The following is a 20,614-nucleotide window of genomic DNA, read 5'->3' on the forward strand; positions in this document are numbered from 1 at the left end:
CACTTGTCCGGGGAAGCAGAACTGCCTGTGTTTGCGTGGCCAATCCAACGGGTGCTCAAGGGTGAAGGCTTGAGTCATCCATGTCACCCAGCACCAGGCCTGGTCCCAGCGAGGTGCTGGCTGGTGAGCGCTGAGTGGACAAAGGCTCCTCATCTACCAGGTCTCCCTTTCAATGTCACCTCCTCAGGGAGACCTTCCTTGATCACCTGTTCTCTACTCCAGAGGTTCTCAAACTAGCTTGCATCGGAAGGACCCGAAGGATTTGTTAAACACGGGATTTCTGATTCAGTTAAGTCTGGGGCGGGCCCTGAGAATTTGCATTTTTAAAAATTACTCTGCCCCACGACCCTGGTTTATCTCCCTCAAGGCACCCATCACTCTCTGAAACGATGTTTATTGCTTATTTGTCTTGTGTCTCCACTGACATCCCATTTAAGCTCCACCAGGGCAAGAATTTGGGGCTGTCTTGTTCTGCGCTCAGCACGGTGCTGGGCCCAGGACTGAATGAACGCCCGAGGTTGAAAATAAAGTGATAGACGGTCCACTGGGCGAAGGGACCAGGAAGTCCCCAGAAGCCCAACTCGCCAGCTTCACCCCGCCCCTCCCACCCTCGTGCCTTGAACCTCGCGCAGCTCCCCGAGTCCCCACGGCCATGGCCCCTTTAAATGTGCGCGGGGACGCCTCGCCCCTCGGCTCCCTCGATCCCTGACAGAGCAGAAAGGGGAGAGAAAAAAAAAAAAGGCTTCCTCTCCGGGAGCGGGAGGAAACGTCTAGGAGGGGGCGGAGGGGCAGCGGCGGCAGCGGCGGCACGGGCAGCGGCGCGGCGGCCAGAGCGCAGCGCGCGCGGAGCTGGGAGCCAGGAGCGGACGCAACACCGCGCGCTGTCCCGGCCGCTGCCCCCGGCCCCGCCCCCGGAGGCTCGCGCCCTGCGCCCCCCTGGCCCTGCGCGCCGCGCGGAGTCCTGAGTGAACGCGACGCCGCGCGCCCTGCGTTCGCGCCCCTTCCCCTCCCTGCCCCCGCCCAGCCCCGCCCAGCCCCGGAGGCTCGCACCCCCCAAGCCCCCACTTGCCCTGCGCGCTGCGAGAAGTCCGGCGCGCGCCGGGGGCGGGGCAGGCGCCACGGGGTGCGGGCCCCGCGGGGCGGCCATGGAGTGAGGCGGCGCGCGGACTCGTGCTCGGAAGGACGGACGCACCGACGGGCGGCCCCTGGCTCCGCGCGCTGGAAGATGAACAGAGCAGGTAGGAGGCTCCGCGCGACCTCAGGCGCCGAGGGACGCGCGCGAGGGGCCCCCGCCAGGCGCTCCAAGTTGTAGCCCGCGGGGCGCCGGGAGCGAGCTGCCGAGAAACCCCCGACCTTCCCACTCTGCTCTGCCTCGGCCGAGGTATGGGCGGGTTACGAGTGCCCTCGCCGAGGAGGACGAGAACATCGGGGGCCGCTGCCCCTGTCCGAGGCGCCCAGCCTCGGGGACGCACCCTCGGTCTCGGCGAGGCCGCACCCTGGCCACGTACGGCCGTATCGCGCTCCCACCGCAGTCCCGGTATTGAGGGTCCCCTCGCAGCGGGGAATGACGCTCCCTTCGCAAAGGCGACTTGGTCGCGACCCTAAATCCTCACTCCTGCTCCTCGGGGTCCCCGCCAGGCCCTCGCTGCCCCCTCAGAGGCCCTTCCTGGCCCACGGGAACCGTCTGAGGTCTTCCCCACTGCGGGGTCTGTTCCTGGTCCCTCGCTACTCCGAGGCGCGCCCTTAGCGGATTCTTGCTCCCTTCTCTCTTCTAGACGCCCAGACTTGGAGCTCGCTCTCCGAAGGAACTAAAAAGCCCTAGATTATCACACACACACACCCGCAGCGCACCCCAACCTCCTGCAGTGCCGTGGCCCGGGGCCTTCTTTGTGCCTCCCCCAGGGGACCGAACGCCTAGGGGACGCCAAGGCTGAGCCGCACTCCAGGCGTTCCCTCCCAAGCCCTTGCTTCTCTGCTCTCCAAATCTGCCTTTGCTAGGCCAGGGATTCCGTGAAATCCAGAACGCGTTTGACAGTAGATAATGATCCCTCCAGAGGAGTGCCATTTAACAGGTTTATTAACTGAGAGTCAGAGATGGGCGGTGCCTGGAACCCAGTTCTCGGGTTCCTGACTCCTCCGCGGGGAGGGCAGAAAGTTTCCTCCTAGAGGCGAGTTTGCAAGGCAGCAGCCCCAGCTAACTTCATTTGCCTGACGAGCGATTACTGCTCTTTTAATATTTTTCTCTTAGAATTTAGCAGAAGGCAGCTCTCTCTCCGACCAACACCCTCGTCCGAATCCGTATTCCAAAACACACATCCCTGAAGAAACAGGAAGCCACCATTTTGGCTGTCTTAGAACCATATCCTGCTGCCCTGAGTATGTGTTAAAAAGTGTGTGTTTGTGTGTGTGTTGTGGGCTTTTTCTCTGTATAACCTTTTTGATGAAAAAAGTCATTGTCTTAGGAGTGAGGTGCAGATGGGAGACGTTTGGCTGGATTGATCTGACAAAGGAGAGACTTGGGGGCCTGGGAGTGTGGTAGCCGCCTCCCTGTGTCCAGGCCCTGTTTTGCTGGGCGTGTATGCACCTGGACAGTGAGTGAGTGTTGGTCTCAGGGTAGGAGGTGGGAGTGGGAGCAGGGATTCCCCTTTTGAGTAGTGGAAAAGGCTGGGGCAGGGTCTCAGCGCCCAGCAAGCCACTCCTTGGAGGAAGGAGGTGGACTGCTGCCTGATCTGGCGCAGCCTGGACAGAGCCAGGCTAGCGCTTTCCTACACTCCTAATAAAACTCGCTTAAAACAATGGTGAGAGCCGATCCGGTATTCCCACGTTTCCCTGCATGAGGCTTGGGCAAGCCCTCCCTTCTCTGAGAATCTGGGGGATGGAGTGAGCCGGAATACACGTAAAGGCAGGTTTGGTCCCAGGAAATCTGCCATCCAGTCATTTGCCTCCAGCATAAACCTGGTTACTTTTGCAGTGTGACGGCAGTCCTAGACCTCACATAATGATTTCTGTGTGCCAGGCTCTGAAGTTCCCGATCATGCAGCGTAGTGGTTCATAGACTCCATGGGACTGAATCTCGTAACCACCATCCTCTTAGTCATTGTGACACAGCCAGTGTGTGGCAGAGCTGGGGTTGGAGTCCAGGTCTGTCTGAGCGGGGGACCCATGCTCTTCCCGCTCGGTCGTGCATCACTGGACTAGCCTAACAGCAGCCTAATTAGAAATCATCAGGCTTCGCTGGGACATTCCAGCAGGCACCCAGCAATGAAAGTTAAATTAAGATGCAATTGGAAGGTGAAATTGGAAGATAATTACTCTTGGAACATACGGTTATGAGAGTTCCAGGGGGAGTATGGTGAACTGCAGTTGAAACAGACAGGGGCTGAAGATGGGAATGTCAGGGGACGTCATCAGAAAAGCCATGAGTTTAAAAGGCTGTCGTCGGCCAGAGCAAGCAGAAGGCACTTACTGACTGGTTGGTGCAGTCCCCTCACTCTGCACATGTGGAAACTGAGGCTCAAAGAGGGGAGGGGACTTGCCCAAGGTCTCCCCTTCAGTTAAAGGCAGAGCCAGGAGTGGAGATCAGAGCTCCGACTCCCAGTCCAGTGCCCCTCTCGGTACCTCTTCTGATTTAAACTCTGCAGAGCCGGCAAGGGAACAGCAACATGGATGTGTGAGTGGCAGATATTTAATTAAAATAGAGAGAGCAAATATAAACTGGTACCAGGGGGCTGGCTGGGGATGATTTCTATCACCAGAAGCTCTTAAAAATCTCTTCCTCCTGTCACTGTGACTCCCCACCCCCAGTTAACTCTTGGCCTCTTGGCTCAAAGGGTATTCTTCATTCGAGTCATCCTCAGGTGTAGCAAATTGCCAGGAGGTTTTGGGAGTTGGTACCTCAGGGTGGGGAGGCTGTGCCCCCCCAGGCTCTGTGTTACAGAGAGAGAGAAGGTTCATGCAGCAGCCAGAGGGTCCAGCAGTTCCGTCCATGCTGGGTTCTGGACAGTCAGAAAGTTAAGCTCAGCCCAGAGGAGGAAAGCCCTGCTCTGATTTATCCTGTAATTGCCCCGTCCCTGCCATTCTCTAAAGCTCAGCCAAACTGGACTCTTTACTCCCAAAGGGCTTGCATCTAACTGCCTCTGGGCCTCTGCACATTCTGTTCCTTCTGCCTGGAACACCCAACCTCTTGTTTTAAAATGGTTTTAATTTAATTTTTATTTTACATTGGAGTATAGTTGATTTACAGTGTTGTGTTAGTTTCAGGTGTACAGCAAGGCAGTTCAGTTATACAATATATATGTATCGATTCTTTTTCAGATTCTTTTCCCATATAGGTTATTGCAGAATGTTGAGTAGAGTTTCCTGTGCTATACAGTAGGTCCTTGTTGATTACATATTTTATATATAGTAGTGTGTATATGCTAATCCCAAACTCCTAATTTATTTTTTCCCCCACCTTTCCCCTTTAGTAACCTTAAGTTTGTTTTCTGTGAGTCTGTTTCTGTTTTGTAAATAAGTTCATTTGTATCATTTTTTTTGGATTCCACATATAGATGATATCATACAATATTTGTCTTCCCCTGTCCTACTTACTTCACTTGGTATGATCATGTCTAGGTCCATCCATCTTGCTGCAAATGGCATTATTTCATTCTTTTTCGTGGCTGAGTAATAGTCCATTGTATACGTGTACCACATCTTCTTTATCCACTCCTCTGTCGATGGACATTTTGGTTGCTTCCATGTCTTGGCTATTGTAAATAGTGCTGCAGTGAACGTTGGGGTGCATGTATCTTTTCGAATTAGGTTTTCTCTGGATATATGCTGAGGAAGTGGGATTGCTGGATCATATCCAACCTCTTTTTTGATTATTAAAATCCTCCCTGTCCTTCAGTGTGCACCCTGGTGTTATCTGTCCCCTGGGTCTTCTCTGGGCAGAACTGGTCTGAGACCCTTGTACTGAGGGCAGGGGCTCTATGTGGTTCCTCTTTGTGAGGGAAGCAGGGAGGGAGCAGACCTGGAAGCTCTCACTCTCTTCATTTTCTCTCCTCCCTCTTCTGTCTCTCTTGCTGGCTCCTTCTCATAACCTTTGGGCCACTGGGGCTCCCTCCTGGGCCCTGCTCTTGTCTCTGCCCCCGCTCAGTCACTTGGTGGGCTCACCCGGCTCATGCCTTAATCCTGTCTCTGTGATGGCTGCCTCCAGGCCTCTCCCGGGAACCCAGGCTGGTCCATCCGAGAGCCCACTGACAGTTCCTCCCGGGGCTGTGATAGGCAACTCAGATGTTAACACGTGCCAATCGAAATTCTGGTTTCCTCCCCTGGCACCTGCAGCCTTCCCCAGTTCAGTTGGTAACAAATTCACTTTTCTGGTTGCTGTGACTCAAAACCTTCGTGTTGTCCTTTATTATTCTTTCTCTTACACCCCAAATCCAAACTGTCTGTAAATCCCACCAGCTGTACCTTCATATTTGGAATCTGACCTTTTCTTTCTTTCTTTCTTTCTTTCTTTTTTTTTTTTTTTTTTTTACCACTTCTACTGCTACAGCCTGGTCCAGGCCTCCATCTTCTCTGGCCTGGATTATTGCAGGCGCCTCCTCCCTGCTCTCCCTCCTTCCATCCTCACCACTTCTAGTTTGTTCATCACACTAGCTGGAGTGTGCATGGCCTTCTGCTCAAGGCTAAGCAGCATCTACACAGTGTTTTGTTTATTGATGTATCTAAAGAGTCTAGATGAGTGTCTGGCAAATACTGGGTGCTCGATAAATACCTATTTAATGGAATTGGATTAAAGAAAAGTGGATAGGAGCAAAGGAAAGCCAGTCATTCACTTTATGGTCACAGTTAGTCCTTCTAACTCAGCCTTATGTGAATTTCTCACCTGGTTAGCGGTCCCTGGTCTCCCTGGCCTCAGTTTTCCTGCGTTTTGCCCTTCTCTGCTTGGAGCCCTGAGTCTGCACTGTAGAAGAAATGCTCAGTTGCAGAACGGTAAAGGCAGAGGTTCAAGGGAGTGGACCAGGAAGCAAGAAACCCCCAGTTCTGGGACTTGCCTGGCGGTCCAGTGGTTAGGACTCCACGGTCCCAGTGCAGGGGGCCTGGCTTCGACCCCGGGTCGGGAACTAGATCCCACATGCCGCAACTAAAGATCCCGCATGCCACAAGGAAGATCTTGCATGCCACAACTAAGACCCGGCACAGCCAAATAAATAAGTATATATTTTAAAAATCCTATTATTAAAAAAAAAAAAATCCATTCTACTGGGGCCCTGCTCTGGACTCGCTGAGTATTCCAGGCCAGTCACCCGCCCTTTCTGTGCCTCAGTTTCCTCATCTTTCAATGAGGTGTCAGACGAGGCCTTTCTGACTCTGGCATCCTTTGATCTGAGAGGGGGTGTGGATGAAACACCCTGAGCTCTAGAGCTGGGAGCAGGGCATGGACACTGTGTACCTGTCACTCCTTAGGAGCTCCTGTGGGGAAGGCATTTTCTTTCAGGATCACGCCTCAGACACCCACTGTAGTCTTTTCCGAGGAGGTGGTGCCCACAGATCAATAGCTTGATTGGATGAAGGATCGGGGGCGGTGGGAGCGATGCAGCCTGGGTGACGGTCATTTTCCATGACCTCTGTCAGGTCTCGTGGTGCCCATGTGAAATACCACCTGTTAAGGATGAGAAGTGAGAGTCCCCACCCCCAAAGAATAATTTCATGCCAATGCCTGACACCTGATGTTGAGAGCGTGAAGCTCGTATTACATCATATATCTGTGTAGAGCAAGACTTATACCAGGGGAAGATGTGGGGTAGGGAAGGACTGACTTTATTAGAACAATAATAGCTACTGCTTATTGAGAGCACCTGTCTATGCAAAGTCCTGCTAGTATATATCTTTTAATCTTCATAACAACCTCTTCATAATAGGTGTTACTGTTGAACCCATTTTACAGATGAGGAATCTGAGAGTCAGTTTCATAGCTTATACGTGGCAACGGCGGAATTTGAACCCAGACCACCAGGCTCCAAAGGCTTATTATTACCCTGTTACTCCACATTGACAGGTAGCTCTTTAAGCTCCAAATATTCGAGTTTGTTTTAAACTAAATTGGACAGAAATTTTTCTGAATTAGGATATATTTGATTGCGTATGGGAACAAAAAGTTGAGAAGTCACTTCTTTTATCTTGAAGACTCCGGGTTATCATCCGGATGCCAGTGGCTGGCCTGGGCGTTGGTGCGGATGAATGTAGGTGTGGGTTAGGGCGTTGATGCAGTGGTTGCTTTAGCCTTTAAAGTCTTGACAGCTGTGCCTCTTCTCTCCGTTTCTTGCTGTTCGCTACCACATCTTACAACTGGCAGTGTTGCTGCTCTCCCTGCACCCCCCCCGCCCCCCGCTAATTAGCTGTGTCCTGGGAAACCATACAACTAAGTTCATTAGATTTATGAGGAATGTACAGAGGCTCTGGAATCAGGCCCTTCCAGGACCAGAGTGCATGGGCTTTATAACCCTATATTATTGCTGTCCTGGGCCTTTTTTATTTCCTTTGGGGCTCCTCAGCTGAATTTTGCATAGCTGTGCCAGTTTGGGGGGGATGATACTGACTTTGGCCTCAGATATACTGAAGTTGAGGGGCCCGTGGGACAGTCCCCTGGAGATGGGTTACAATCAGTTAGAGCTGTGCTAGCCGGCCCCATAGCCACCACCCTCGCGTGGCTACTGAGCACCTGCAGTGTGGCTGGTCTGAATCGTGATGTGCTGCAAGTGTGAAATACACCTTAGATTTCGAGGACTTAGGACAGACAAAGAGTGTCAGATATCTTGTTAATGACTTTTGTGTATTGATTACATGTTGATCCAAACAGATTCATTGATCACATGATAATGTCCAAAATGATAATATTTGGGATATATTGAGTTGAAAAATGTACTGTTAAAATTAATTTCACCTGTTTCTTTTTGACTCTTTAATGTGGCTCTGAGAAAATTAAAAATTACGTGTGTGATGATAAATGGGGCTCCCATTTATATTTGTCAGACAGCCCTGGATTAGAGATGAGCAGGGTTAGATGCTGCAGGGATTGAGCTGGGAGTCAAATGTGTGGGGAGGAGGAGAGTTTGCTGACAAACCTCCAGGCCCTGTGCTCAGTCTTCCTTCTGTCACAAGCCGGGCTGGCATGCTGAGGCTGCTTTGTATCACACCCAAGGCTTAGTGGGGATGGAACTGGGAGTTGAGACTGGACTGAAGGGGGGACCTGTACATCCTAAACCTGGGCAGTGAACAACCAGGCGGTGCTTTTGAAGCGAAGTTGGCAGGATGGAGTTGCATTTCATGAAAATCTGCATTCCTTACCCTGCCTGCAGTGTGGACAGGGGCTCGGAGGCACGGCAGGAGGTGTGAAGGCTGGCTGTGGCAGGAGAGATGCTGAACTTGGAAGTGGGCGACTCCTCCCTTGCTCCTTCCGCTTGGCCAGGTCCCTCCAGTCCTGCAAAAGTGAGCTGAAATTTCACCTTCTCCGAGGGGTCTTCCCTAGCCGTGGCGACTCTTGCTTCCCTAACTCCTGTCACATGTGCATGTTGTGCGACATCTTTTACTCTGCCATGGCTGATAGATCCTCAGCATCCACAGGGGATAAGGCCTTTTGCAAATATCCCATGTTGGAAAGTACCATATAATTTCTCCTGTGAAATTTGGAGGCAGGGCAGTTAGCTGGAAACCAGGCTTGAAGCATGTAGAATTCAGAGGTGACCCTCAGAAGAATCATATGCCACCATCCCAAGCCTGTGGTGTATCATTCTGGAGGGAGGGAGATATTCAGTCATCATGTTCCAAGGGCCTGTGGCTCAGTCCTCCAATTGTTCTGTTAGTCTTGTCTCCCTAATTCCATTGTGAGTCTTCTGCAGAGGTGTTCTTCTCTTCTTGGTCCTAGAAGCCTCTGCCATCTACCGTGCTGCGTATATAGGTAGAAGAATGAATGAATGGTGGAATGACTGTGGGCTCCACGAGGGCAGCAGGGATCTGACTGTTGGGACCAGCAGTGTCTCATGGGCCGGTGCACATCGAAAGCTTTTACTGCGTCGTTGTTGAGTGGATGAGTGCAACGACCTGGACACCTTTATTTGAGGAGCACAGGGTGTCATTCAGTTGGGTTCTGTTAGCTGGCCTGTGCATAGAAGAAAGATCTCTTCACCTTGTTTACAGAATGAATCTTTATTGGAAGGTCGAGGGATTTTAAAGATGTTGGTGGAGGGTGTAAACCTGACAGAACATGGTAGATTGGGTTCATGTGGGTTGGGAAACCATCTGTGGTGTTCTCTTGTGAATGGTAAGTAGGAGACTCTGAGTGGAAGGAAATAATGGTAACTGTACCTTCTCTCTCTCCTTTTCTTATTCTCATCCTTTAGATTCACCCAAACCACCAGTTGCTCCCAAGCCGAAGGCTGCCAGTCCCCTCACGCCAGTGACGGCACCCAAATTCCCCTCGTCACCCCGGCCCGAGTGTCTTCACAGTCCCAACTCCATGTCCAGGGGGCCGAAACCCCCCATCGCCCCGAAGCCCAGGCTGGCTACCCCCAGTGAGTGGAGGGCCAGCATCTACATGATCAACAGCTTGAACAAATGCAGCAATGGGAAGCTGCCCTGCGTAGACAGGGGGCTCTACGACGAGCACCGGTCCACCCCGGAATGCTCCGAGCCCGAGGCAGACGAGGATTACATCGTGGCCCCCGGGGCTCCGGCAGCAGAGGACGGACCCAGGGATGGGGGCTCCGTGGAGAATGCAGTCACGGTGCCTCCGGAGGCCAGCGGTGGGGAGGAGTGCCAAGAGAGAGGCAAGGAGTGTGAGCAGGAAGGGGCAGCAGCTGCAGAGGACTGGGCAGCCCCGGCTGAAGCAGTGCTGGGTGGAGAGGACGATGGAGGCGTCACCCCCACTCCTGAGAACATGGAGGTGGAGGACTGTGCCTGTGCCCCGGGGGCGGAGGAGCAGAAGCTCACAAGTGAGGACGAGGAGAAGCAGGTGGAAGAGAACAGCGTGTACAGCCTGGAGGACGGGGGTGCTGGGGATGGAGAGGCGGTCCTTCCAAGCCATATCATTCTAACTCACCTCGATGCAGAGGACCCAGCAGCTCGTGGTGAGGAGCCCGGGCCGCCTGTGACACCCGGGGAGTCAGAGGAGGATGGTGAGGAAGGCCGCACCAACACAGAACTGGGGGCATCAGACGAGTGTGTGGGCTCTGACGGGCCCCCTGAGCAGGACGCTGCCGATGGCGGCGAGGAGCCCCCAGAGAATGAGGGGTTGGCCCCCGGTGTCCCGGAGGCGGAGGCGGCCACAGACAGCCCTGACATCTCCCAGGAGGCGTGTGAAGATGCCCCAGGAGGTGGTGGCCAGGATGGTCAGGATGAGCCAGCTGATCAGAAAGAGAAACCTGACCGAGAAGCAACAGCAGTGGGCACCCAGGAGGCGGGAGGGGACCCTCAAGAAGGTGAGGACCCTGTGCAGGATGAAGGAGCTGAGGAGAGCTGCCAGATCATTCCTTTCGAGAGGGACTGTGTGGACGACTTTGTGGCTCCACTCTCAGGACGTCCCTACGAGTTCTTCCCAAGCGAGAGCACCTCTTTCTGTAGCGAGAGCTGCTCTCCTTATTCCGAGTCAGCACAAAGCTTAGAGTCTGAGCAGGAGCCGCGGTCAGGGGAGCGCACGCAGCAGGACCCCGCGGCTGGGCCTGGATGTGGCCGGCGTGGCTCCCTGCAGGGTGGCGCCGGGGAGGGACCCTCTGTCCCTGATGTGGTGGTCATGCCAGAGGAGGAGGGTGCCGTGGACGATGCGCTCGCCAACCCCTATGAGATGGGAGTTGGCCTGGCGTGCGGGGTGGACCCTGGGGAGGGGGAGAAGCCTGAGGCCCAGGCTGCCTTGGGCACCGCGAATGGCTGTGGATTGAAGGAAGAGGGGAGCTCTGATGCGGAGGGCGGCCTGGTCCCCATTGACAGGAAGAATGTCACCACGAGGGCCAGGCCCCACTCCGGGAAGATGGCTGGCTACGTCCCAGAAACTGTCCCGGAAGAAACGGGACCGGAAACTGGCTCATCAGCCATTGGCATTGGGGGTGCCACCAAGGAGGCGAGGAAGGCGGTCCTGTCGTTGGAGGGGAAGCCGCTGGATGTCGGCAGGGCCTTGCCAGCAAAGCCCAGAGCCTTCACTCTGTACCCGCGATCGTTCTCCGTGGAAGGCCGAGAGATCCCCATGTCCCTGTGCCGGGAGCCCGAGGCGTGTGGCCTCGACGGCCACGGGATCAAGAGGAAGGACGACAACCTCTCTCTGCCCTGCGTGATTGGCTCCTCTGGCAGCTTCTCTCAGAGGGGCCACCTCCCATCCAGCGGCACCTCCACCCCGTCTTCCGTGGTTGACATCCCGCCCCCTTTTGACCTGGCTTGCATCACCAAAAAGCCCATCACAAAGAGCTCCCCCTCGCTCCTGGTGGAGAGTGAGCCCCCAGACAAGCACACCAAGAAGAAGAAGCCGTCCTTTAAGCGGCTCCTGGCGCTGACGTTTAAGAAGAAGACAGAGAGCAAGGTGCACGTAGACGTCAACGTGTCTTCGTCCAGGTCCTCCTCGGAGTCCAGCTACCATGGGCCGGCCCGGCTCCTGGAGATGGACCGGAGGAGCCTCAGCAACTCCCCGCAGCTCAGAGCGAGGACCGGCAAGCTCCGGGCTTGCGACTCGCCCTCCTCCCTCATCTTCTACAGGGACGGCAAGAGGAAGGGCGTCCCCTTCAGCAGGACGGTGTCCAGGGTGGAGTCCTTCGAGGACCGCTCCCGGCCTCCTTTTCTGCCCCTGCCCCTGACCAAGCCGCGCTCCATCTCGTTCCCCAACGCTGACACTTCGGACTATGAGAACATCCCGGCCATGAACTCGGACTATGAAAATATCCAGATTCCACCTCGGAGGCCCCCAAGGGCCGGGACGTTTACGAAGCTGTTTGAAGATCAGAGCAGAGCCCTGTCCACAGCAAACGAGAATGACGGCTACGTGGACATGAGCAGCTTCAACGCCTTCGAGAGCAAACAGCAGAGTGCAGACCAGGAGGCAGAAAGGTACCGTGAAATGACCTTTCCTTTGCTGTTCGGCAGGTATAACTATCCGAGAGGCAAGCTTAGGCGTAGGGGACAGAAAGGACTTGCTTTTTAGCCCCAGGCTCTGTTTCTCTCTAGCTTTGTGACTTGGGGTGAGTGACTTCAGTTACTTCATCTGGGAAATGGATTTGTGCTACCTCTAGGCAGAGTGTTTGAAAAGATGAGAGTACCTAGTCTGTCTGAAAGTATTTGTTTAAGATGCCAAATATAGTGCCCATGTGAGTGTATGTATTTCTGTTATATGGGGTACATTTCTTATCTCCTAGGTAGATGGCTTTACTAGTCCCTTCTGGGAAAGTCACCAAAAGAGAAGGTTCTGGAATCTTGTCAAACTAAACATCTTTCACCATCAGGAAAATACCCTAAATTGAGATTGAGACCTTTTTATTGTGTCAATATATACTCTGTTCAAAGGAACTAGAAAAGACAATTTATTTAAATTGTTTAAAGAGCTAAGGGTGCCCTGAGCTAAATTTCTGAATAGAGGTCTTTAAGAGGTAGGTCCAAGCTGATTTTTTTTTTTTTTTTTGGACTCAGTCACCTTGGAAGTGAGCGTGAAACACTGCAATTATTGACAACAGTGGTTTTCTGACCCCACCTTCCCGAGACTGACTGAATGTCCTGTTGACCATCCCAGGTGGATAATTGCCAAATCTTGCTGTTTTTTATGCACCATGGATGCAACTTAAAGGCACTGCGATTCAGCCTCAACCATTTACACGCTTGGGGGCACCTGATCTGAATTAATGGAAAGTCAGAATGGTGGTGATTTTAAAGGAAACCCTGATTCTTTCGCCTCGTGTGCAGTAACTCGTCGCAGCCCGGCACAGCTGTTGCTGCTCGGAATTCCCAGGGGACCAGTAATGAATAGATAAGAATGATTTGCAATTAGCATTAGCTCTCTCTGGAGTGTAGACACTAGAAGTGTTTGTGTGGTTTATTCTCCTGAATTTTTCGCGTGGTTCCCCACACTGTTTCCATCTTCTCCCTGCCCCAAGTCTGGGTAAGGCTATGACTTGGTTCTTCCTAGGTTTGTTTGCCAGAGCAAAGGTAGACATCAGTGCCACCGGAGGGATCGAGTTTAATTTGGAGAATGTGGATGTGTGCGAGCTTTAAGAGGGTGGGAGCGGGAGAGCAGACAAGTTCATTGCGTTAATAGTTATCAGCGGGGTTTGACAAGACCCAACCCTAGCTGAATGCCTCCAGCACTAATGAAAATAGAACCAGGCTTTGAAACCATGAAATCTCCATGCTGGGAAGGACCTCAAAGAGTGTACGGTCAAACCTCCCATGTCTGATAGGTCCCTCTCTTAACTGGGTCTGTGCTTGAATTCCTCAAGCCACAGGGAACTCACCACCTCCCAGAGGTGCCTCGTCTGTTGCTAGGTACTCTGATTAAGTTTTTCTTTCTGCCTGAGGCAAAAGCTATCTCTCCCTCATGTCCCTATCCCACTGAGGCAGAAGCTCTCCTCTCTCTAATATCCCTACACCACTCATGCTGGCTCTTTCCCCTCAAGCCAGGCAGCTGAGCTCATTTCCTCTTTTGTATGACTGTCCTTCGGAAATTGAAACCTGCTTTTGTTGAATCACAGAATTTCATAGCTGGAAGGGAACTTCAGCCAACATTTGGTCCTGTTACAGAGAAGGAAACTGAGGCACAGAGAGGGAAAGAGACTTGCCTAAAATCTCTAAGCAATTTAGTGGAGAAATCAGTGTCAGGACTCAGATTTCCTGACTCTTGGTTCAGGAATTTGTAGTGCATTATGCTGAAGGATGCCAGGTCTGGTTGTTCAGGCTGCCCACTGCACAACCCCAGGGTCCCACTCACCTTTTAGTCTAATATGCTGCCCCTGGGGTTGTGCTGTGCACAGGCTACTTGGCCATATGCAAGGGCCTTGTTTCCTTGATCTGTACTTAGTCCAAAAAACAAAAAAGCTCCCTTCATCCAAACTATAATGACATTAAGGGAATAAAATACCCAAGAAAATGCTAATACTTACCGTATCCTGACTGCTTACTGTGCCAGGCACCGTGCTAGGTGCTTTCCCTGTATTATCTCACATTTGGTGCTACAGCCTAGGACCTTGGCCTAGGGTCTGACTCAACCGTCAGACTCTGAATTTCAAAAGCACTGTTGCCCCTCTCTGAATTTATTTCCCTGAAGGCCAGACTGACTGGGATGAATCTCCCGTGCAGGAACCACATCCTCTTGGACATCAATCAGTGAGCAAAGCTTTCTTCCGCTTCCCTGCATGAAACAGATGGAAGCAGAGGGAGAGAGACATCCCCACCCTGGGCGGGAACACGTCTGGGCAAGGGCAGCTTCAGATACACAAAATTGAGAGGCAGGGGGAACTGCCACGGGGTGAGGAGCCACTGCTTCTTCGCCTGAATAAGGGCTTTGAGAACCGAGCGGAGGGGTGCCGCTGACCTGAGACACGTGCCCAGGGGTGCTTGGGGTTGGACAGGACAGGACGAGAGGGTGGGAGACAGTTCCTTCCTCCTTCTGCTGCCTGTCCTGCCCCAGACCTTGCTTCAGTGTGAAGATCAGAGGCAGAAGCCAAAATAAATACTGACAGTCCTGAAAGAGCGCAGGACAGTGCTGCAGGACGTGCGGGTTCAGAGCCCACCCCGTCACTGACTTGCTGTGGGATCCTGGAGGAGGCTGGGCCCGGGTCGCTCCTCTGTAAAACGGTAGGATTGGAGCCCATCTGTACTTCTTAACCACCTGTGCCGTCACTCACTGCTTTTCTTTAAATCAGTCCATGTTTTTTACTTAAAAAATATTTTAAAAGGAAATTTTATGCCACTGTTGGGAAATGGAAAAGCAGTATTAGGTGTCATAAATAGAAGAAGGCAATTGTAAAAGTAGGATACAAAGAGAAATTAAAATAGCACGGGTAAAGTCTAGCTTGAGGTTATTAGTTGCCAAGGCTGTGAGCGGGAGGTTAGTCCCTTTGTTAAACAGGGAGAGGTGTTAAAGGCATCCTGGCACCACACGGAGACTTTCTGCTTGGCATAATCAGAAGGATTCAGGCGGATTGAGAAGGGAATAACTCTCTCGTGGTGTGATTCAATGTTATTTAAATCCAAGTCCTTTTTCCACTGACAGTGCCTCCCTTCAAGAAATGTTTTGAGTATGTAATAGAATTCCGAGAGCCCTTAGAGATCCCTAAATCTGAGCAGCAGCTCCGGGTCTGATGGATGATTATAAAGTTTCTTCTACACAGTTACTTCCTTTGAGATTTGTATACACAGATAATAGCATTTTCGAAGCTACAACAATATTCTTATTAACCGTTTTCTATCTCATAAAATAAAAGTGTATACATTGTTACCTATGTATAGTCCTCACTCCCCCACCCCCGTATGTAAAAGAGGTTTCGTTATCCTTCGGTTTAAAGAGTATCCCCGAAGCATTCTTTTTTTTCCTGAATTGACTCTCATACGCACAAAAAACGTTTTCAGTCCAACACTCATCCTTTTCAAATAGGGTGTTCTATGTCCTCAGTCAGGACTCTTGGTTGGGGAACCCGGTCTTTACTTCGGAATATCCAGCAGGACCTCAGTATGTTGGTTATGCACCAGGAGCTTAATAAATGCATGTCGGTGAGTTGGTGATTTTGAGCTTCACTGGGGGAAAGAACGATCATTTATTAAGGATACTCTGAAACACAGTTTGGGGTGCTTTGTGTACGCTTATTCAATATCCATTTGATGCAAAACACCACACACTGGTTTGTCCTGAGCGTCTCATTTAAATCCCCATAATTGTAAGTTTGCTTTTTGCGTGATGGTGAGTCTCCTTTAATCGCTCCGTGTTATACCTCAACACAGGTCCCCGAGGCCCCTTTTCCCCATTTCACCATGAAAACTTTCGGACTTACGGGAAAGTAGAAAGAGTTTAACAGTGAATGTCCATACGCCCACCTCCTAGATTTTACATTAACGTACTGCTGCGCTGGCTTTTTCTCATCCCTTTCCAGCTCCCTCTCCAACTCTTGATGCATATTGTTGCTGATGCATTTCTGGTGGCCTTTTATGTTTACAGATGGGGACACGGCAGCCCAGGGAGAGCCTGTGAGAGCACGGTGGCTAAGCGTGCAGGCTCCTGCCAGGCTGCGTGGCTTTCAGTCTGCCCTCCACCACTTACTGCGACTTACCTCTCTGTGCCGCAGTTTCTTTACCTGTGAAAGGCGATGATAGTAGTACTGGCCTCACAATGCCATTAAGACGAAATGAATTAATGCAGCACAGAGTGGAGTGTTCACTAGGCACTAGCTGTTACCGAGTGACATGATCAAGGTCACACAGCAGTGGATGCCCGTGGGGAATCGGGTCCCTTTCACTGAGGGAGGATCTCTCTGTCTCTCTCTCATACGACTGTTCTGCGTGTGTTTGACTCAATGTTCAGGACCTCCCATCCGTAAACCAGGACCAGGCGTGAACTCGTGAGCTTCGGTGGTGGCGTGTGGTGTCAGCGCTGCCTCTGCCTTCTGCGTGAGATGGAGTTGGGGCTGCAGGCAACAGCCTAAGCAGCCCTGATTTGGACCCAGGACCAGGGCTTTGTGATTCCGTAATCTCGCTAGCAGAGGTGCCTACTCTGTGACTCTGACTGTAGCTATTATTTCACTTGTAACTCACGATTAGTTAGGCACCTTAGGAATTTCCAGTTCCTATTTTTCCAGATGAGAAAACTGAGGCCCAGGGAAGTGGTATAAACCATCCTCTGTCACACAGGTAGTAAGTAGCCAAACCAAGGTTCAAACCCCAGTCTTTCTGCCTCTCGACCCAATGCTCTTTCCACGTCCTATTTTCTTTGGTTGAAAAATGCCACGTTAGCTGGTGGTCTCCATCCAACCGCTGTGAAGTGTCTTTGCTTGCGGGAGTTAGGCTGGGGTAGCCTTGCTTGTTGGTCCAGAGGAGAAGCAAAAGGACACTCTCTTTTCTCGAGGCTGGTGGGTTTACTTCTCTCTTGGCAACTCATCAAGAAGACTGACAGCCTCTCCTGGGACTGGCTAATGCAGTGCTCAGATGTCTTTCCCTCCCTCAGGGCCTTGGGGGGACCCTGGACCTCCTGTGGCCCCTTGTGCCCGAGGAGCAGCCAGGAGGAGCTCTGGGTTAGAGCAGCTGTCTGTACTGCTCATAAGGGGAGCTTCAGACGATTCAGCCCCGAGCAGCAGTGCCTTCCAGAGAGAGCTGTGGATGGGCCGAGGCCCAGCATTTCAGGCTCTCCTCCAGAGCTGTTCCCTGTTGGAATGCAGCTCGAATTACATGCTTTGTGGAGTTTGTGGATTGGCCACGTGGTACAGCGCGAGATGAGGACCCGCAGTGGGTGCATCCAGGGGATTGAATATTTTGGCTTGCCGATGACGACCATTCGAGAAATGAGCAATTCTGAATAGGAACTGTGCTAAGTGATGTGTGGGAGGAGGTGGAGAGGGGAGCCCAGTACCGTCACCGGCCTCAGCGCAGGTACAGTTGGGTGGTTGGAAGAGGACTTAGACCCAAGTCCCTGAAATGCAAGATCGGAGATGCTCAGAACCCAAAGAGTAGGAGTCTAGACGAGGGTGGGATAGCTTTGTGGAAAAGGGGACATTTGAACAGGCACTGAAGGAAAAGTAGGTTTTCCACATATGGAGGTAGAAGAAGGTATGAGCACAGACAGACACACGCAGGACTGTGGTTTTTAGCAGGTGAAGCTGCAGTGAAAATAACCTAACCTTAGTTCAGCATGTCCTTCGATATCTTTATTCTGGAAAACAGTTCCCATCATCTGCAGACACGGAGACTGCATCGGGGAGCCTGGGTTGAAAGCCTCAAGTACTAAACTTGCACCATCTTTTTCTCGTCCCCAGTTGGTGGTAGAAGGTTGCACTGGCTCAGCCGATTCCCTCACCGGCCAACCACTAAACATCGGCTGCTGTTCTTAGCACTGGAGGGTGACGGTTCCTGCCCTCAGGGTGTTTCCGTCTGGCTGGGGAGAAAGGCAGACCAAGGTCCTTAGAACCTAGCGTAATAAAGGTCCTGTTAGAGGTCCATCCAGACAGCTCTGAGGAGGGGCAGCGGGGAGCCCTCACTGTCTGGGCTATCCGCGGTATTGCCAGAGGCACAGCGAGGTGTTCATGGTGGAGACACACAGTCGGGGAGGAGCACAAGCCTGGGCAGGAGTCGGGGGTAAGAAAAGACCATGAAGTGTTGAGGTGGAGCTCAGTGTCCACGCCTGCGAGGTGAACTTGGGAAGGCAGCCTGGAGCCCAGCCGGGAAGTGCCTCACATTTCGGCTCCATGAGCCTGTCCGATATCCCAGGGCAGCGGGGAGACCCTGGCTGGTTTTCAGCAGGGCAGGGCCGTGGTGGGGATGCTGCATTGCACTGGACGCCTTGTTGGCAGGATAGAGAGTGGAGGGGATGAAGCAACGGGAAGCAGGGACATTAGCCAGGAGGCCATTGCGCCGGCCCCTGCAGAGGAAACGAAGACCCCGTGGGGCTGTGGCAGGGAGTGGGACGTGTGGTGTTCCGTCTCTAGAATGCGCACAGCAGCCCAGTCCTCCAGTGTCAGTTCACTCCAGGGCTAGCTGTATCTGCCTTTGCCTTTCTCTTCTTAATCTGTCGTTTATCTTTTACCGTCTGTCTGGTCCCAAATAGATGAAAGGCTGGCGCTGGTTTCCAGTCAAAGACACAGCAAGAAATAATAAGAATTTAGTCCCTAAAATAAAAGTTAAAGGATACAAGCCGAGTAACAAAGGTGGGGGAGGTAATGGTACGGACAATCCAGACCAAGGACAGCGGCTGCAATTAAAATTCTGAAATCCAGCACAGACTCGAGCATGAGGGCCCCTCCTTCTTACCTCCCTGGCCCCCAGCATCTTTAGAATGCAGTAGATGTTTCGGTGAAGTGATTCCCTGAGACAGCAGAAGCTGACTTATTGTTTTACAACCGTAGACAGTGCTGCAGCAACAAAAATATGCATCCTTGTGAAACAAAGGTGATTTACGGCCTTAGCTACACATCCCTGAGTGGGTATATGGCAGAGTTGCAACCAGGCCTCCTGCTGGCTGATTGCATTGGTGCTGAGAGCTGCGTCGCTGGGCTTTGGGCACAGCCCAGCAGTGGTGTTCCTTGGTATCTTCCTATTGGTCTGCAAGCCGGGCGCTTTCCTGTTATTATTACGTTTTTGACAAAGGAACTCATGCAGAGCTTTCATTAAGTTTCACTGAAAGGACCTGGAAATGCCATAAAAATTATTATAATCTCAAAACCATCACATTCCTATTGCGTGCGGCTGTGCCTCTTGTTGAAGTTGACTGATGAGAATATTCAGTTTTTAATTTTCTGACTTAAAATAAGGCCGTCTGCAGCTGTTTCTTTTAGCAATAATTTTTAATTAAACGCAATAAAATTTACATGGAAGGACCCTAATAAGAAAATTGTGTCAGGAACACACTGATTGGAACATTTATTAGCGTGAGATTAAAGCCCCAGCTATTTTTTTTCTCCTCACAGAGCTATAATGCAGATGACATCCTGATTAAGTGTTAATCACAATGTGGTTTTACCTTCATAAAGTCAGGGTTTCCCTCTGTGGGAGGTGTGAGAATACTTCTCACTAATAGCAGACAGCCTTATTGCATGGGTTCTTTGGTGAAATGTCAGCAGCTGGTCTCCTTGACCAGCTGAGCCCCAGAGGAGGCGTGGAGTCTGTGTTCCAGCCTGAGTGTAGATGGTGCTGACATCCGGGGCCTCAGTCTTCCGGCCCGTGGACTGGGGATAAGCGTACCATGCAGAGGATGCAGCCAGAGAGCAAAAGCCATCTCTGTAGTTTGTGCATTTCTTCACTGAATTCATATCAAGTGAGGTTATTCTTTTGTGAAAAAGAAGAAAAAAGAGCAGAGTGATAGAAAGTGACTGGTAGAAGGTACGGTTTAGACAGGGTGGTCAGGGAGGGCTTCTCTGAGGAGGTGACATGGAGTGAAACCTGAATGGTGATCAGGCCTCATCAGGGGGAAGGGTGTTCCAGGCAGAGGAACAGCAGGGACAAAGGCTCTCAGGCTGGAGGCCCTTGGGGGTTTGTGGAGAGGCCAGGAGTCCAGCGTGGCTGGAGAGCAGAACGCAGTGGGGAGAGTGACCAGGGATGGGTGGGCAGGGGCCTTTGTAAAAGATTTGGATTTTACTTTAATAAGACGCCATTGGAAGGAAGTGTTAGGATCCAAAATGTTGGAGTTATCTGAACCCTTTAAGACTTGTATGTTTACAGTCATCAGCAAATAATTTGAAAATGCAGCAAAGAATATTTGCTATTGAGAATGGTTCTGGGAGTATAAGGAGGTTTGAATTTGGGCCCCAGCTCTACCCCTGGCTATGTGATTTTTGAGCATCTGGGTCTTGTCTCTCTCCCACCTGTGATTGCTCTGGACTGGCTTGGAGCCAGCGGTTCTGAGTCCACACCTGAGTGCTCTTTGCAGAAAATGGTGGTGGTCCAGGGAGCCGAGAGGACGCGC

The 20,614-nt window shown here is 51.9% G+C and overlaps 1 protein-coding gene across 2 annotated transcripts in view; it reads left to right on the forward strand.

Moving 5' to 3' along the window:
* The first annotated feature begins 1,162 nt into the window (after positions 1-1,162).
* Positions 1,163-20,614, forward strand: part of FGD5 (FYVE, RhoGEF and PH domain containing 5) — a 115,716-nt gene continuing 96,264 nt past the window's right edge. For both annotated transcript variants that reach the window (XM_032650390.1, XM_032650391.1), the window contains exons 1-2: positions 1,163-1,238; positions 9,390-12,075. In XM_032650390.1, the coding sequence (XP_032506281.1) occupies positions 1,226-1,238; positions 9,390-12,075 (2,699 nt within the window). In that variant the 5' untranslated portion in view covers positions 1,163-1,225. The remainder of the gene's footprint in view (positions 1,239-9,389; positions 12,076-20,614) is intronic.

This window comes from Phocoena sinus, chromosome 11, assembly GCF_008692025.1.
Source record: "Phocoena sinus isolate mPhoSin1 chromosome 11, mPhoSin1.pri, whole genome shotgun sequence".
In the NCBI taxonomy this organism is placed as follows: domain Eukaryota; kingdom Metazoa; phylum Chordata; class Mammalia; order Artiodactyla; family Phocoenidae; genus Phocoena; species Phocoena sinus.